At 36.2% G+C, this 20,034-nt stretch overlaps 1 protein-coding gene across 19 annotated transcripts in view; it reads left to right on the top strand.

The window, feature by feature from the left end:
* Window positions 1–20,034, top strand: part of EIF4G3 (eukaryotic translation initiation factor 4 gamma 3) — a 274,226-nt gene that overhangs the window by 138,413 nt on the left and 115,779 nt on the right. For 12 of the 19 annotated variants that reach the window (XM_070404282.1, XM_070404280.1, XM_070404267.1 and 9 more), the window contains 5 exons: window positions 2,172–2,192; window positions 3,034–3,213; window positions 3,802–3,916; window positions 8,559–8,656; window positions 11,432–11,554. In XM_070404282.1, the coding sequence (XP_070260383.1) occupies window positions 2,172–2,192; window positions 3,034–3,213; window positions 3,802–3,916; window positions 8,559–8,656; window positions 11,432–11,554 (537 nt within the window). The remainder of the gene's footprint in view (window positions 1–2,171; window positions 2,193–3,033; window positions 3,214–3,801; window positions 3,917–8,558; window positions 8,657–11,431; window positions 11,555–20,034) is intronic. The other 7 variants (XM_070404266.1, XM_070404274.1, XM_070404265.1 and 4 more) reach the window with 2 other exon arrangements.

Genomic DNA, 20,034 nt, shown 5'->3' with positions numbered 1-20,034 from the left:
TGGCTCAGTAGATAGAGCGTCAGCCTACGGACTGAGAGGTCCCAGGTTCGATTCCGGTCAAGGGCATGTACCTGAGTTGCGGGCGCATCCCCAGCGGGGGATGTGCAGGAGGCGGCTGATCGATGTTTCTCTCTCATCGATGTTTCCAACTCTCTGTCTCTCCCCCTTCCTCTCTATGGAAAATCAATAAAATATATTTAAAAAAAAAAAAAGTGCAGACCTAGAACTTGACTATATTTAAGTTACAGATGGGAGACCTTCAGCAAGTTACTTAATCTTCCTTTTCCTTAATATTTAATGTGAGTATTAATAACAGTACCTGCTTAAGTTAATACGTATACAGTTTATGAATAGTATTTAGAATGGTACCTAGTAACTAGTAAGTGCTATATAAATCTTAAGTGTTGTTATTTAATGTGCCTGTATGAATATATTTTTCTATTTAGCTTCAAAGCTAAGATCTTAGTTTATAAAAAAATTATTATATGTCCATATAACCAAAAATCTTGTGTTTTAGTGGCTCAGCTGTATGTTAATATGAGGAGTATCATTAAAACACTTGTTTCTCTTTAAAAGACGCTGAAGAAAAGTCTTAAACTATTCAGAAACCTCTTTGAATAAGAAATAACCTCAGTTTTTGTAGACAGGCTGGTTAAAAATCCTAGCAGAGCATTGGAAAATAGTGGTAAGAAAAGTACTCACATTAAAATTGTGGGAAGACTTTGCCCATATCTTTTTCTTGCTCTGCATAAGTAAATGGGTTCATTTCCTCTCTCTCTTCCACCATAATCCCATGTTTTTTCAAGCAATAAGTACTTTGAAAAATTTGATTATAATATAGCAACAGTGGATTATCACCTGTAGCCATTTGATACTCTCATTGTCTTGGCTGCCCTCTAGAGTTAATGGAAAAGGATCTAATAGGATTAATCTTTTTATCTACTGTGTCTAACATTTATAATGCTCAGTAAGTTGAGCAACTGAATGACTCCTCTCACCTTAAAGCCTTTAACAGTTTTGTGGCTCATGATAAATTAACTAAGTTATAAAAATGATTGTTTATTCCTGAAATGTTCATGCAACTCACATACATTGATGAATTATAAATTTTGTTTTCTATGTAATTAAGAGAACTGAAGCTTAGTGGGGAAAGTTTACTAGTTCAGTGTCCTTGGTTGCAGAAATTCTTGTCTGTTACCAAAACTTTGTCAGTGGAAATAACTAGAAGATTATTGCTCTCCTATGGCCCAGCCCAGGTTTCTGTGTTACCAACTTTGCCTCTTGCATTTTCTTTTCATCTCCATCAACTACTCTCTGGCCTTCCTCATTCACTCCATTCTCCTGCTATACCTTACTGTCTATTTTTTAAGTGACTCAACCTTTTTAGTATTGTTGGGTGGGGGTTTTTTTTGCCCTGTGGTATGAAGGCTGAATGGGGATGAGCCTCAGGCACTGGATCCCAGTTCTTCCAATTCAGCACAAGATATAAAGTTACTATTTCTACCACCTACCTGTGGGGAGCTTAATGATTAAGACCAGCACTGGATGAGACTTGAGTGGGCCCAAAAGTTAAAGATTTTTTGCTTTTGTTTCGACCAATAGCAACTCAGATTTTGGAGCTAGAGCACATATTTAGACTGTTATTTTATTTCCCTATTTAAAGCTGTAAATGGCGTCTTATATGCCTGCTTAGGTGAAAAGTCTGATATATGTTGCAAACTTTAAAATGACAAATGGCACTTTTATTGTTAGCTCTTATCTCCACTGAAGCTGGAGAGTGTATCCTAGAGAAGTTAAGTAACTAATCACTGTAATGTCCATCCGTGAGCCAAGAGTAGGAATCATTAGTCCCAATTGTACTTGTGCCATTAAGCAGACATCTCCTTTCAAGCTCTTATAACTGGGGCTACTATTAGAATATTTTTGCCACTGGATTTATTTATTTTAAATTATTTTAAAATTAAATGTGATTTGATTCTTCAATTTCATGTGTTCTTAAATTCTCAAGTGGAGAATTGTCATTCTGATTTTCTAATCTTCCTTCTCTTATTAATACTAAATAGATATTTTTGTTGAGCTGCATGCTATGCCCTACCCTTTCCTACTGATCTATAAGCTTTTCCATTGGCTTTCTTTCTGTTTCCTGCTGCTTTCTTGCTTCATAATTGAAGGGAGGATTCAGACCTATCCAGGTAACAAACTACTGGTTCTGCATGGCCTCTTTATTACTCTGTCCCCTTATTATACAATGAGATTGATTGTTTGCTGCTGAATTCACAGTGGGGATTTAATATTGGTATATTGTTTCAAGGCTTTTCAATGTGCACTGAGAACTATAAATAACCACAAACTCTGGTTGCCATTTGAGAGATTTGAGCTTTGCTCCTTCCAGGCCAGCCTGTCTAGATCCCTCATTTTTATTGCATACTATTTGAGAAATCAAAATTGGGTTCATTTTAGTATGAGGTTGCCACTTTTTTTTTAAAAGGAAGGCTTTTTCCAACATGGGACAGTCAACATGCGACAACCTACATATAGTTTTAATTTAACTTAACCTGGATACACTGAGACAAAAATGTTTATGTCCAGAGAGATTCTTGTTCTTCTAAACTACATTTAATTTTTAAATAAGCCACCTACTCTTTATGAAAGGATCAATACTTTTATAAAACAAAACGAATTTTAGAAAGACACCAGCTACCCCTTTTATTATATTTTATCACACATTTTTAAATTATTCAGTATGGAATTTTTGTTTAAATTAGCTGAGACTTCATTTTAAAAATGAGACTGCCCTCCTGTTTTCAAATGTGTGACAACATGATCAAAACTTAACCTAGTGTGACTAGTATAGAATATTTTTTGTGAACCCAGCCATAGGCAGTTTAGTCTCATTTTATGTATATTGTATTTCTAATTCAAGTTGATAAGATTTTTATTAGTAGAAACAAGGAGAAAGTTTCAGATAGTAAAATTTACTTATACCCCTTTGTAAAAAAAAAAAAATAAATCTCTTTTTCCCCCCCTCCTCAGTTTTTCCAGAGGCCTCAAATACAGCCTCCTAGAGCTACCATCCCGAACAGCAGTCCTTCTATTCGTCCTGGTGCACAGACCCCCACTGCAGTATATCAGGCCAATCAGCACATCATGATGGTTAACCATCTGCCCATGCCGTACCCAGTGCCCCAGGGTCCTCAGTACTGTATACCACAGGTAAAGTATTTCTCAGGTCCATGTGGTTTAGCAGGAGAGTGGGGATTAACTGAGGTTCTCATCAGAGACCGTAGGAAAAGTGGATCATAGCATTAGTATTTAGTGATGTGTAAACTTTTTTGTTGGTTAGAAGTCCAGCCATTTTGTCATTTTCCATAATATTACAAAAAGATATTTCTATGTGTCTCTACTTAAAACTTTCTAAGATGATACAGAAATTGTTTTTATCTCCTAGCTTTTCTCCCATCCCTTCCCCACAACCAGCTGCTCAGAAATAGGCTCCATAATTAAGCTGTTCCTGTGCTATTATTCAATGTCAGTGAAAGCTACCAACCTGAATTAATTTTATAAGGAAGGAGCTCATGTCTGTCTGTGTACCAATATGCTGTATGGCTTTACTTAAGGCATATCTTTCTCTTCCTCATCATCACATCTTGATGGCAAGCAAGCATTTTGAATGTGTTTAATCAAGTGGCTTCACCTCATTTAAATGATCTTCTTATATATATACACACACACACACACGAAACTTTTTCTATAGTAAGCTACCTTCATACTGTTTATAAATGTCTAATTTCTCTCTTCTAGTACCGTCATAGTGGCCCTCCTTATGTTGGGCCCCCTCAACAATATCCAGTTCAACCACCGGGGCCAGGTCCTTTTTATCCCGGACCAGGACCTGGAGACTTCCCCAATGCTTACGGTAAGTATGAAAAGTTGAACAATTTCTGCTAATTTGTTGTATTTAATCATTTTGTTGTTTGACAGTACAGTTTAGGCAATGAGATGTAGTGGTCTGAAGTTATTTGTAAATAAAATGTTACAAACAGTTCTGACCTAAAAGCTACTTCTTAGAGAATGGCTTACACTGAAAGATTATTATAGAAATGTATTTAGTTTTAATGACACCTTCTGCAGGAGTTGGTAATTCTGTTGCAAAGAGCCCGTGCCTTGAGGTTTCAATATTTTAATTTCTTTTTTTATTGTTTAAAGTATTACATATGTCTCCTTTTTCCCCCATTGACCCCTCCCTGGCCACTCCCATCCCCAGGACAAGCCCTCACCACCCCAGTGTCTGTGTCTATTGGTTATGCTAATATGCATGCATACAATTCTTTTGGTTGCTCTCTTACATCCCTATTCCCTCCTCCTCCCCTGCCTTCCCTCTAAGGTTTGACAGTCCATTTGGTGTTTCTTTGTCTCTGGATCCATTTTTGTTCATCAGTCTATATTGTTCATCATATTCCACAAATGAGTGAGATCATATATTTATCTTTCTCCAACTGGCTTATTTCACTTAGCATAATGCTCTCCAGGTCCATCCATGCTATTGCAAATGGTAAAAGTTCCTTCTTTTTTTATAGCAGCATAGTAGTATTCCATTGTGTAGATGTACTGCAGTTTTTTAATCCACTCCTCTGCTGATGGGCACTTAGACTGTTTCCAAATCTTAGCTATTGTAAATTGTGCTGCTATGAACATAGGGGTGCATATGTTCTTTCTGATTGGTGTTTCTGATTTCTTGGGATATAGTCCTAGAAGTGGGATTACTGGGCCGAATGGGAGTTCCATTTTTAACTTTTTAAGGAAACTCCATACTATTTTCTACAATGGCTGCACCAGTCTGCATTCCCACCAGCAGTGCACGAGTGTTCCTTTTTCTCCACATCCTCTCCAGCACTTGTCGTTTGTTGATTTGTTGATGATAGCCAGTCTGACAGGTGTGAGATGGTACCTCAGTGTTGTTTTGATTTGCATCTCTCGGATGATTAGTGACTTTGAGCATGTTTTCATATGTCTCTTGGCTTTCTGAATGTCCTCTTTTGAAAGGTGTCTATTTAGATCCTTTGTCCATTTTTTGATTGGATTGTTTATCTTCCTTTTGTTGAGTTCCCTATAAATTATGGAGATTAAACCCTTATTGGAGATAACATTGGCAAAGACGTTCTTCCATGCAGTGGGCTTTCTTGTTGTTTTGTTGATGGTTTCTTTTGCTGTGCAGAAGCTTTTTATTTTGATGTAGTCCCATTTGTTTATTTTCTTCTTAGTTTCCTTGGCAGGTATTTTAATTTTAAAGTTTGTCAATAGTTAATATGCTTTTTTCTAAATTAAAAGTTCTTTTCCAATACTTCATCAATTATAGGTCCTTCAGCTATACCACCTTAGGCAATTGTTCTGGTCTTGCTGTCTAGAAGCCATAAACATTTCCCTTCCTATTTTCTCTTCTTGGATTCTCTTCTACTCTTACCTTTCCATTTCCAGTTCTTCTGATCTTGATGCCTCCCTTTCCTGTACCACTTTTCCTGTTCTAACCTTGGGTTCCGGTTAAAAGTAGGTTTGGAGGTGGGATCCTAGATCTACGTTCTGAAAAGGGAGTCCTCTCTTTTAGGACAGAGGAACCTTCCTGTGGCTGAACTGCCAGGAACAAATCCGAGACTTGTTCCTTCTGGCCCTACTGCTAGGGTTTGTGAGTTGGATAATGTTTTCCACAGACTTCTTAGTTCTTTATCCTTAGCTTTACAATTTACTCAGCACACTAACATTTTATTTCCCTACTTGGTTTAAATATTGAACAGTGATTTTCAAAGAATATTCTTACGACTCGACCGATGTGGATCAGTGGTTAAGTGTCGACCTATGAACCAGAAGTTCACGGTTTAATTCCTGGTCAGGGCAAATGCCCAGGTTGCAGGAGGCAGCCAATCAGTGATTCTCTCTCATCATTGATGTTTCTATTTCTCTCTCCCTCTCCCTTCCTCTCTGAAATCAATAAAAATACATTTAAAAGAAAAGAATATTCTTACCCACACTGAATTTCAGTAACCACAATTTTAGAATTCTGTTTAGAAAGTATAATTCTTGCAGTGTTTCTGCACTGTTGAGGAAAAATAATGCAGAAATAGTATTTGTTCAATGTTACTTTTCAGTTTGCTCTCATCCGTGTTTCTTAAATATTTTGATACCTGTTATATCAGAAAAATACGTCATGGAGATTAAAATCATTTCCAGCCAACCTAAGGTGTGATGGCCCAAGATGAAAAAATTAGGTTTGGGAGCAAAGGGCTATGTATGGTTAGTGGTGGCAGTGAAGTTGAAAAAGGAAAAAAAAAAAAAAGGGAGAGAGAGAGAATTTACAGTAGTAGAAGGCCTCATTCTCCTTTGCTTCAAACCAGTATACACTCCTTTTTCTCACTCTACCATATCATTTTCTCCTCACTTGTCATCTTCTCACTCTTGTTTTGTGTGTTTTATCCTACTATATTGAGATTATACTGATCTGCCAGGTTTAATCATTTGGTATTTACTGCATGTATAATATGTGGAAGCCCGCTGTCTCAGTCATGTTGACTCAAAAATGTTTCATTAGCAGAATCTGACTTTTTAAGGGATGGTTCACCTTTTGTATCCTATTTCACTTAGCTTAAAAAATATGGCAAAGTGAGCAGATTGTATTGCTTCTCTTGCAGCATTTGAAACCAATATTAGGATTTTGTGTTCTGCATTTTGGGGCTAGTGATGTAATAGAGTAGCATAAATCGCTTATTTGAGCTCTCTTTTGAGAATAGTTTACTCAACACTAAAGGATGGCTAAGGTTTTTTTTGTCATTTTACAGTAAACTTATTGAAGTCTCAGTCATGTCCTCTGATTATATATTTTCCAGACCTGAATCTCCAAGCTTGATTGATACGTGCAAAGTTCTGGTACTGCACAGTGGTGGGGATAGGGGTGATGATGTCACATGATGAGAGTGATAATAGTGCTGATATTATTTGACTGTTTGCTCAAGTACCAAGGATTTTACCTGTATCAACTACTTTTCATATACAGTTCATTCCTTCTTGTTACGATGATCCAACTATTCATGCCCCCCACCAAAGGCCAGTCTTCACTTGTGCATTAGATCCCATCATGTACTCATTTAAGGTTGTTACTCTAGCAGTTCACTTCTCTGTTTTTTCTGCATTATCGTCTTTTTTTTCTCCTTCTGCTGGATTAGTCCAATCAGCCTACAGGTATACTGTTTTGTTTTTTTTTAATAAAGGGTTTTTGGTTTTGTTTTTTTGGGGGTTTTTTTGCTCCATATTCTTGTTTTTCTGAATCCCATCATAGCAAAACATTTTAGAAAAAGAGCTGTCTATGCTCACTTCCTTCATTTTCTTTTATCTCATTCAGTGTTGAATGTACCCTAATCAGGATGCATGCCACCAACCCTACCCAAACAACTTTTGCCAAGCTCACCAGTGAATTCTGCTTTGCTAAATCTTAGTTGCTATCTCAGCACCATTTGACATAGCTAAACACTTTTCCCATTCTTGAACCATTTTCTTCATTTCAGCCACTGCGTTGGTTTTCTTTTTTGTCTCCTTTGCTGGGTTTTCTTCACACCTGTGACCTCATGGTTTAAATGTTGTCCATATTATACTGATTCCAGAATGATACCTGTTTTTTGACTCCAGACTTGGATCTCTTCCTTCCTACTTGATACCCCATTTGAAGGTCTAATAAGAATCTCAAACTTTACATGTCCAAACTCAAACCTTGATTTTTCTCCCTCTACTCTTTCTCCAGTTTTCTTCATCTTAGTAAGTTAATAAATCATACAGTATATAGCACTTTCATTCTTCCATTTGCTAAGACAAAAAACCTTGAGAGTTTTCTTTGACACCCCTTTCTCAGTCACATTCACATATAATACAATAGCAAATCTGTAGGTTCCATCTTCAAAATATCTGACCCTTTATCACCACATTTACTCTAAGCACTCTGGTTTAATAGTAATTATAATAACAGTCAAAATTTTGAAAGTTAACAAAGTAGGGTATTTGCCAAGCCTTAATGTTGGCTTTCCATGGCAGTGGTTCTCCATAAGTCAGGAGAAGAATTAGACCACACCAGACCCCCCAAGATGACCAGATATATTCTCTTGTTGCTGATCAAACCCACATATAAAACACACTCTGACAAACCTTGCTGAGAATCACTGTTGCAGGTAATGGGCCTCCAGAATAGAGTTTTTAAAGCAGTGCTATAGGAAGATAGTGGTTTGGAAAGGTAACTCTAGTGGCAGTCAGCAGGGATTGGTTATTTATTTGTTTTCATATAGATGCTAAAGGAGAGATGTTTGTGCGTATTTGGAAATCATTCCTTGACCACTTCATTAGCTGGAGGGAAGCTAGTGGGAAGAGATAAATAAGAAGAATGCTTGTTTTTGTTACTTTATTGAACTGTTAATACAGTGACACAGTGCCATTAACTGTTAATACAGTGACACAGTGCCATTAATGGTCTTACAGCGATTGACAAAATAACTGAATGCTTCTTTTATTCTTTTCTAATTCTTTAGGAACACCTTTTTATCCAAGTCAGCCAGTTTATCAGTCAGCACCTATCATAGTGGCTACTCAGCAGCAGCCCCCTCCAGCCAAGAGAGAGAAAAAAACAGTAAGAGACCTTATTAATTTTTCTTATTTTAAATTGAATGTCCATTCACTTGTTAAATAAGTTTACTCACAGTTGTAATCACTATTCATCTTAGTTCACAAATGACTGCCAGTTTTTTCTTCTTTTATATCCTTACCACTAGATTTAGGGGATTTGTATGGGCATTTAACTAGAAGTTGCAAATAGCATTTGCTTATTATCAGTTTTCAACAGGCACCAAGCTAGGTATGCTAAGTGACAACATGCCCTCCAGCTTCAGAATTGGGAGGGTTTAGTCTGCTAAGGTCTCACTAAATGGGAGGAATTTGAGGTCAGTTCTCATATCCTGGTTGTCCTTTAACTGTAGTCCTAGTCATCTCTACATTCAAGTATGAACTGATTGGAAAAACAGCACAAGATAAAATGAGCAAAATGTTAAGGTCAACAAGAAAAATCTTTCCTGTGGAAGATATTTATTTTAAGAAACAGAAAGCAGGATTTAGAAAATGTATTCTCATTGTTTTTAGTAAGTTATAGGAGCTTTGCCTCTGTCTAGTAAGGCAGGCCCAAGAGAATTAGAGTGCAGTCATAAAATGTACATTGCATAAAGGAATGTGAAGGGATTAGTTAAAGAACATATATGCATAGCCTATGGACACAGACAAATAGTGTGGGATGGGCAAAGGGAGGGGACTGGGTAGAGGTGGGCAAAGGGGAGGAAATGGGGGAACATCTGCAACAGTGTCAACAATAAAAATTTTAAATTAAAAAGAAAAGAAAAATGTGAATGCATGCTTAAGAAAAAAATTCACATTGCAGAACATTTTGTAGAAGAGTGGCATGTAATCAGATCACTCAAAATGGGTGATGTTTATGAACGACTCCCCCATTCACCCGGTTAAGATAGATGGACATTGGATCATAGCAATATTCTTGAAAATACTCATTTAATAAAGAGTAGTGAAGTTCAAAACTTTGGTTCTTTATTATCAGAAATAAATTACTTGTGCACACATCCTAATAAACAGGACATGCCCGTGTATCATGACACTAAAGTTGAGAAACTGTGCTTTGGAAATGTTGAAACAGCATAGCAGATGCTGGACTTGAAGAACACTTTCAGAATACAGGAAAAATAATAAAGGAGACAGTGAAACTGGAGGACAGTAATAGTAGTTGTTACTGAAGAAGAAAGTAGAACAGATGTATTAGAAGTGATACTTAAAACTGTATTTGAACCAAGCTATCAAACCTGAAAGATATAGCTGATATTTATAATCTTACTGAAGAAACTACTTCCAAAAAAGCTTTGAGATTCAGATGGTTTTATTAGTGATTTTTTTGAAATTTTCAATAAGCCAGGGCTACTGTCATTAAGCACTAGAGGTAATGACAAATCTGTATGTCTTAGCAATGTCCCAGGATGGAAGACCTACACCCAGGTACTCCAACTCTATTGTAGAACCAGTGTCCACTGACATCTATATAAGCATAAGTAGCCTTTCAAAAAATTAAAACAAGAAGGCCATACATATTTATCTGCATTTTTCCTCTTTTCACCTATCAGTACATCTTGATGTTCATTCCATATCAGTACATGTAGGTCAATCTCATTCTTTCAACTGGCTATTTTGTATTTAACTGAAAGGAAATGGCATAATTTCTTAACTACTGTGTTCTTCATCAGCCTGTAAGATATTTCTATGTCTGCCCCAATAAACAACATTGCAGTGAGAATCCTTACATCTATATATAAAAGCCTAAGCAACCGAATGACTGAACGACCGGTCGCTATTATGCGCACTGCCCACCAGGAGCAGATGCTCAATGAAGGAGCTACCCCTGGTGGTCAGTGCGCTCAGCTGACCGACAAGCACCAGACACTGGGCTCAGGGCTGGCAAGCGTGGCTGTAGCAGTGTTACTGAGCAGCGGAGGCAGCAGGCGCAGCGGAGTCAGAATGAGCGGGCGCTGGGCTCGGGCTCCTCCCCAGCCACCTGCCGCTTTGTTCACTACTACAAACCCCCAAGGTGACCCGAATTGGTCCTAGATTGTGAGAGGGCGCAGGCCAAGCTGAGGGACCCCACTGGTGCACAAATCTGTGCACTGGGCCTTTAGTACATATGTAAGGTTATCTATAACATAAATTCCTATTTCTGAGTCCTTGGATATGTACATTTTTCATTTTGTTAGAGAACCATTTCGCAGTGGTTCTCAGTCTTCTGGCCCTTTAAATACAGTTCCTCATGTTGTGTTGACCCCCAACCATAAAATTATTTTCGTTGCTACTTCATAACTGTAATGTTGCTACTGTTATGAATCGTAATGTAAATATCTGATATGCAGGATGGTCTTAGGCGACCCCTTGAAAGGGTCGTTCGACCGCCAAAGGGGTCGCAACCCACAGGTTGAGAACCGCTGATTTAAAGCCTTTAAAACTTTGTTGTGCAGAGTAAGTTCCATAATTTAAAACTATTTTATGGATCTTATCTTTTTTAACATCACTCATTTGGCACTGCTTACAAGATAAATGTTAATACTTTGCTTATTTGGCCTAGAAATTCAGCCAACTAAGTCTCCTTTAGTTTGTTATTTAATTAGTTCATGTCAGAGCTAATGGCTTAAATTTTTCTGAATGACCCCATATAGTTCCGATTTAAATAAAATCAAATGTGGTAATTATCAACTTTGATATTTGACCAGTTTTCCAGTTTTGCAACTTTAGTACATTATATGCCTATAAATCTACTACAGAGACACCCCATCTGTAAATATGATGTCTTATTGTAATCTTATAGATAAGAATTAGGGATCCAAACCAGGGAGGTAAAGACATAACAGAAGAGATTATGTCTGGAGGTGGCAGCAGAAATCCTACTCCACCCATTGGGAGACCCACATCCACACCTACTCCTCCCCAGGTAAGTTGGTGTGAGCCATGATGGATGATGGTATGTATGTGTTCATTAACCTCAACTGAATTCTTTTTTTTTTTTCTATAGCTGCTTTCTGTACTTTCCATTTCCATCAGTTGTCTCATAGCCTCGAATATCTAAATGATATTTAAACATCATTATTTCTTTTTACAAATATTGTTTCTCTTTACAAATATTTATACAGTAATTACAAATTTTTATTGATAATGTTTCTGTGTATTGCCTTCACATTCAGAGCATAGCTGCTGCCACTTTTCCTAATGATACTAAAAAGGAGCTGCATTTAAACTTCATCATTAAATGAGTATTTTGTTTTAAATATGGAGCCTTAGGAATTAAATGGTGCATACTACATTAATGCAAACTGTCAGGTTGAGAACTTAAACATTTGTACTGAACAGTATTGCTTGAGATGATTATCTGTGTTACTCAGCATAGTTAGATGTATTATAGGCACATCTCTTACCTTTTAGTTCTACATAAATGGGATTCTCGAGTGGAGAATGTCTTTTTTAATTATTTACAGAGGTTATTAGTCAATTATGTTAGTTCAAGCACCTTTTTGTTCCTGTTGCAGAAGTGGCTATCATGGTCTTAAGAGTTCACTGTCTTGCTGTTAGAAATCAAGACATCTCAGGAAGAGCTGGAGTTTAGTAAACTTCAATAGAGAATGGAATCCCCCAACTTTGAGAGGATTTTGTTTTCCTCACTGGGTTACTAATAAATTTCGTTAAAACCATTCAGAGGACACGCGTGATTTTCAGATCTTCAGAATATCTAAAGTGAAAGCCCAGCATGTAAAACATAAAACCAAAGTTATTAGGAGTAAGAGACTGCTTGCTTCCCCATCTTGTGGTTGGGTAGTGAGGTGAGGTATTCCTCAGAGCCCAGTTTACTAATAAGTGATACGGATAATCAAATGTAATGTATTAAGAATGATAGACTATTAACTTTAGTAGTATAGGTTTTAAACGTTCTTGGAAATGTTCTTAATAATTAAATTCATGAATACATGGAATTAAGCAAAAAACAAAGCAAAAAACCACTTCATAGACCCAGACAAAAATATGATGGTTACCAAAGGAAAAGTTAGTGTTTGCGGGGGGATGTATATTGATGGAAGGAGACTTGATTTGGGGTGGTGAACACTCAATATACAGAGCATGTATTAATAGAATTGTATACCTGAAACCTATATAATTTTATTATCCATTGTCACCCCAGTAATTTCCATAAAAAAGAATAAATAAAATGCCATCTTTACACGGGGAGGGCAATGCAGGGAGGACAAATACCTGTCCGTGTTTAAAGATCCTTGAAAATCTGAATTTTTAGTAAGTCTAACTCTTGGGCCTTTGTGTGATGATATGTTTTGCTTATAAATGATGGTAGTCTCTGCCTGACATTTGTCTTAGTCTTCCATCATCTAAGTAAGTGTAATATATAACCATCTAGATATGTGAATTGTAAGGTCATATTAATGTTTGTTAATAGGACTTTTAACCATTTCCCATTATTTCTCCAGGGATATTTCAAGTCTGGAATGATCAAGGCGGCCTTATATTTAATGTTGTCTATGGAAGTAAACATGGGACAAGCAGCATTTACACATTTAAATATCTACTTATGTGCTCTGTTAGGTAGGGGCATACTATAGCAAAAACTTAGCATTGGTTATTCAGGGCAGTTAAATTTTAATCTGTATTTTTCTACATTTATTAAAATATTGTTACTGTCAAGCCTTATAGTTGACAACCTTTTGTTGATTTCTATTTAAATTTTCAATTTGAACATGTGTTAGTCTATTTTGCATTTTAATTCCCTGTGGGTTGGTATGTTTTTCTGTTATCCCTCTGTCCTTAGCCACAGAAATCCTTTTGCTCTTTATCTTTCCCCAGTGACCACAGGCCTGAATACAAGTATATGTGTTTGTGTAATCATAAAGCACAGTAAATGTATATTTTATTTGATAAAGGCCATCAGTCAATGATTATAATGTTGGTAATAGTTTTTGAGTGTGATGTTGTCATGAAGTGTCCATTTATTTTATTAGTTAACTTGCAGTTTATTTATTTATTTGTTTTATTTTATTTTATTTTTTTAGTTAACTTGCAATTTAATCCAGTTACCAATCTGTTGTCTTTCCAAATGCATGAAATTCACAAAATGAACAAATAGCTTTCTAACAGACACATATACACTAGAAATATTTCCAGAAATTCATCAAGAGTGGTGCATATAGAGTAATAGAAGGATAATCCCTGGTTACTAAGAGAGGCGGTCATTACTGCCAGATTATTATATTGTGTAAAAATGTTAACTCAGTCTTTCAAAGGATGCTAGAAATCTCTATTTATGTAAAAAATCTACAAGTTTTAAATGTTGGCTACCAGTTCTACTAACAAATAGCACTCTGTAAGCCAAAGGGTTTACACAAAGGGTTTAAACCCCAAACCAATTGGGTTTAACTTAATAACTGCCAATTTTGGCCTAATTATAATTAGTAAGACTGCAGAAGAGACAACCCTCTGCATCAGAATTTGAATAGTAAATACTGTATTGCTTTTGGCCTATGGATAACCTGCTTTGAGCCATAATACATATACTGTGAGTAACAAAGCCTTTCCCTGTCATTGAGGTTGTTGCAGTCTCTTTAAGGAAGACAGAGGACACTTACTAGTATATAACTGGTCCTCCTATGAAGTATACTAGTATACGGAGAATTATTAAAGCACCAAGTTGACAAATGGAACAGAGTTGCAGCGCAGACTCAAATACGTATGTTGGATCACAGAAACAGTAATGGTGGTATAGGTGAGGTAGCACAGGGGAGAGGTTAAAAGCTTTGGCTTAGAATCAGACATACTTTGTTTCAGGTCCCAGTCCTACTACTTAATTGTGTAACTTTAGCCAAGTTACTTAATATTCCAGAGTCTTAGCTTCCACATTTTAAAACATGAGGAAAATAAAAGCTGTCATATACAGTTATTATAAGGATTAAATGAGATCAAATACTTAAAATTGCTTAAGCTAAGGTCATAATGAGCACTCAAATATTACCTGTTTCGGTATTGCAATTATTGTTATTTTAGGAGGCACAGAGAATGACTGGAAGTCTGGGAGCTTCATAGCAGAGATGCCATTTGATCTGAGTTCCCAGATTGGTATTCACCACATGGACAGAGAGAGGGTATTAGGCAGAGGGACATCATATGCAAAAGCACATGGAGATGGGAAATTGGATGAAAGGAAACTTGTCATTTCAGGTGATAAATTAGAAAGTCAGTTGAAAGAGGGGATGCCAATTAGAGAAATATTCAGCAATTGGTTACTAAGTAGGGATTATAAGAGTGACCATATAATGCATCATCTAAATTTGGACTACTTTAGAAATTAATGGGAATGCTATTAATCATTTTGCTGGGATAACAGACAAAGCTGTACTATCCAGGTAAACAGGGATGCATGGTTCCCCTAGATGTGAGAGAGAGGGAGGGGTCAGAGGTAATTCTTCAAGCTTAGATGCCTAGATTTATAGAGTAACACACAGCAGGGAGTGTACATGAGGATGTGTGAAGAAGTGGATGATGAGTTTGATTTTGGCAAGCATGCAAGCTAAGAAGAGTTAATTGAGGGAAACCTCATTGGGTATATGTGAGGAAACAGATTTTTGCTGCTCTGCTGCTGCTTTGCCCTAAAGATTTTGAAATTGTCCTGTTTCCTATAGGTTTTAAAATGAGCTATAGAATAACTCCTAGAGATTTTATATCTCAAATATATTAAAAATATACATACTGTGTATGTATACATGTGCCTATAACAGTGATGGCGAACCTATGACGCGCGTGTCAGAGGTGACACGCGAACTCATTTTTTTGGTTGATTTTTCTTTGTTAAATGGCATTTAAATATATAAAATAAATATCAAAAATATAAGTCTTTGTTTTACTATGGTTGCAAATATCAAAAAAATTCTATATGTGACACAGCACCAGAGTTAAGTTAGGGTTTTTCAAAATGCTGACACGCCGAGCTCAAAAGGTTCGCCATCACTGGCCTATAAAGATGATCACAGACAGTGGTTGATGCCTGGATGGACATCATAGAGTTCTAGAACACTTCCTGCTGGTCTCCACTCTGTCACTGAGATTTAAAACCTTGGACCAGAACATCAAACTCTTTAAACCCCTATTTTTTCATTTGTATAATGTGATTGAACTATGTAATCTCAGAGTTCCCTTTTAGCTCTTAAATATCAAAGTGAGAAAGAAGGGGAAATTTTTGTTTACTTTTCATCAGCATAAAAATCTCTCAGTTATATATCTGTTGTTAGCAATTAGGCACAAAGAATATTTCTAAATTAAGAAATGTGCTAGCTGCCTGAAAGTTGTTATGGAACCCTGTAGGGTAAAAATAAGTACATGATGCCAAGGCTTCCAAAATTGTCTGCTTCCAAAGGCATGGTGTTGTACATAAAATCACTTAATTTTTTTCATGAACTATCTACCTTTCTTCCTCTCCCTACTTCCTTTTGTTCTTTTTTCTTTCCTGTTAAGATTCTTTTCTGTTAAGAATTACTCTGATAGTGAAACACAGTTATAACTTGGGAGAATGTCCTCTGCCATAGGGTGTAGGGGCAGAGAAAAGGTTGGAAACTCTTGATTGCTGGCACATCTTAGGAAAGTTATAGCCTCTCCTGTCATTTGGGAAAATTCAAAGTCAGCAGGTTACTGAGATTTTTGAAGAGCTTCTTATAAATTTGATACCTAGAAACCTTAAAGAATTATAGAGTAGGGTTGTTGATTTCATCAGGTCTGTCTCCAAAAGGGTATTGTCTTGAATTTTTAATAAAACTAATGTTCTCCAGCTTCAGTATCTGTAGAAATTTTCTTAAACAAGAAAACAAAATTTGACTTAAGGTTGCTTTTGAGATACTTTATCTCCTTTTGGAAACCAGAGAAGTAAGTTTGTTTTAAGTTGTTTTGGCATTCCAATAATGATCCACTAATGAGAATTAATAACATTAAATTTTATTGTATTTTAAATGATTCTTTGTTTTTACTTGAACTACGTTTTTTCATAAATCTTCAACAAATTTTGTGAAAGCCTTTGCTATTACGCAATAAAGTGCTATTATTAAATATAATGGTATTATTTTACCTTAGATACTCTAAGTCTGAATCCTAATTATGAAGAAAGTGTGACTCGAATTTTTGCATGGACAGCAAAATTTCTCTCTTACCACTTACTACCAGCCTTACATTGAACATTGCAGCTTGTAATCATCTTGCAACCATGATTATAGTTGTAGGGGATCACAAGTATTGTAAAAGATCTCAAGAAACTATCATATTCAGTCTTTTATCTATTGTTGAAAATGTATTTTTAGAATTAAATGGAATGAGTTTTGTATGTTTAAAAATCATAAATCTTCATTGGAAAATAAGAGTAGTAAAGAAAGAAATTGTAATCCTAAATCTTACTGAGAGTTAATCATTTTTATTAGTTGGTGAATAACCCTAAGACAATTTTTAGTACATATATGCATATATACATATCTATATCTATAATTTAGTGTATTTGGGTTTATGCCATTTTACTAGTAAAACTACCTTTCTTTTTTCTATGATCATGCAGAAATGTTCATGTTTGACTATAGGTATTATTATAATTTTTAAGACTACATGATATGTCTTTGTTTGGAAGTACTCTATTTAATTGATGGGTATTACTTTTCTCTCCTATTTATCACTAATATAAACAATACTGTGGCGAACAACTTTACCTATTTTTGGGTTATGGTGTTGTAACCTACCCTCCAGAAATGTACCAGTTAATCTACCACGAGCAGTAGACAAAAATACCCCTTTCCTTACATACTGCTTATTTGATATTTTAAAAATCCCATTTAATTTTTATTTACTGATTTGTGGAGTTAAGAATTTTGATGTGTACTGGTTATTTGTGTATATGTATGAGTTATCTATTCATGTCTTTTGTACACATCTCTTTTGGGGAGACTATTTTTTTTCTGAGTTGATTATTTTCTGATTTATAAGCATTCTTTACATTTATAAGTATGTTAAAGAAATCTCTTTGACATACCAGTTGCTCAGATCATAAGATGAGAAGTCATTTTTAAATCCTCTTTATATTACTTTCTATAACCATTATATCTGCAAGTCCTATCCGACTCATTCTTTACCACCTTCACTGCTATTGTACTCTAAGCCACTTTGATCTCTCCCCTGGACAACAGTAACTTCCTTACTCATCTCCTTGCTCTGTCTTACCTCTCCTCTGTGTATTCTTTTTTTAAAAAATTTTTATTGCAGTATAATTAACATATAACATTATTTTAGCTTCATGCATACAAAATGATTTGATAGACTTCTGTATATTGCAAAATGATCACCAGAATAAGTCTAGTTAATATCCATTAACCATACACAGTTACAAAAAGTTTCTTTTGAAAGTTTCTTTTCTTTTGATATCTACTCTCTTAGCTTCTTTTAAATATGCAATATATAATACTATTAAATACTAGAGGCCTGGTGCACAAAATTTATGCACTGGGGGCGGGGGGCGGGTACGGTGTTCCTCAGCCCAGCCTGTGCCTTCTGGTAGTTTGGGAGCCCTCAAGGGATGTCCGACTGATGGCTTAGACCCAAGCGGGCCTAAACCCAAGCGGGCCTAAGCCGTCAGTCGGACATCCTTAGCACTGCTGTGGAGGCGGGAGAAGCTCCTGCCACCGCTGCTGCACTCACCAGCCCCAGCCGTGAGCCCGGCTTCTGGCTGAGTGGCGCTTCTCCTGTAGGAATGCACTGACCACCAGGGGGCAGCTTCTGTGTTGAGCGTCTGCCCCCTGGTGGTCAGTGCATGTCATAGTGACCGTTCATTCTGCCATTCAGTCAATTTGCATATTAGCCTTTTATTATATAGGATAGTCATCATACTGTATATTACATCCTCATAACCTGTTTATTTTATAACTGGAAGTTTGTGCCTTTAAACTTTTTTTTACCCATTTCACCCACCTGCCTCTGGCAACCACCAATCTATTCTTGACTGTGAGCTTAGTTTTGTTTGTTTGTTTGTTTTTAAGATTCTTCATATAAGTGAGACCATACACTCTTTGTTTGACTTATTTTATTTTACTTTTTAAAATATATTTAATTGATTTTTTACAGAGAGAAAGGGAGAAGGATAGAGAGTTAGAAACATCGATGAGAGAGAAACATTGATCAGCTGCCTCTTGCACACTCCCTACTGGGTATGTGCCTGCAACCAAGGTACATGCCCTTGACCGGAATCGAACCTGGGACCCTTGAGTCCGCAGGCCGATGCTCTATCCACTGAGCCAGACTGGTTAAGGCTGTTTGACTTATTTTAGTCAGTGTAATGCCCTTTAGGTTCATCCATGTTGTCACAAATGTCAAGATTCGTTCTTTTTATGGCTGAGCAATATTATATGTATATGGTTTATCCTTTAATATGTTTTCCTTGATAGAATATAAGGTCCATGAAGCCAAGGATTTTTTGTCTGTTTTAGTTACCAGTGGGTTCTCAATATTTTGTACATGGTAAACACCAGGGGGAAACACATGCACACCTTTCTAATGAATGAACTGGGAGAATTCTCTCCCACTTAGTAAAGAAGCATGTTTTGGTCCTTTTTTCTGGAGTCATTTATTGTTATTTTACTTCTCAATCCTCATAATGTTTCTCAGTAGGTGCTGTGCTTGGTTGTTCTCAGGATTTATATGTTAAACAACAGGTATTTGTTCAAGGATTATTTTAAAGTCATTGAATAGCACTTTGAAAAATCAATTTGAGTCAGCTCATTGTATGCATGGGCAGAGTCAACCAACTGTAGTTTGAAAATATTTAGAAAAAAATGTTATAATTGTTGCTGACATGTACTATGTGTTTAGGCCTATGATGGTTGTGTCTGAACTGAACGTGTACACTATTTTCTTGTCATTATTCTATAAACAATACAGTGTGACAACTGTTTGCATAGCATTTACATTGCAGTACTATTATAAGTAATCTAGAGATGATGTAAAATATGCAGGTGGATGTATATAGGTTTTATTCAAATACTACATCACTTTATATAAGGCATTTGAGCATCCCCAGATTTTGGTATTCATGGGGCTCCTGGAACCAATCCCCAGTGTCTGCTATATACCTAAAATAATGAAATGTGACATATTCAAATAGCTTCTTAGGATAACAATAAATTATATCAGAGTTTTGCTAATATTTGTATACTATTTGGAGTCTCTGGCTTTCTTTCAGTAAATTATAGGAGTTAGCAAACATTTTCTGTAAAAGACCAGATAGTAAATATTTTCAGCTTTGCAGCCATAGTTTCTTTAATTGCTGTCATTGTAGCATGAAAGAGGCCATATACAATATGTAAATGAATGGCTGTTTCAATAAAACTTTATTTATGGGCA

This window comes from Myotis yumanensis, unplaced genomic scaffold (assembly GCF_028538775.1).
Source record: "Myotis yumanensis isolate MYYU_CA2020_CCGP unplaced genomic scaffold, mMyoYum1.0.hap1 SCAF_2, whole genome shotgun sequence".
NCBI lineage: Eukaryota > Metazoa > Chordata > Mammalia > Chiroptera > Vespertilionidae > Myotis > Myotis yumanensis.
The sequence above is the reverse complement of the archived record's forward strand: the minus strand, read 5'-3'. Positions and strand labels throughout refer to the sequence as shown.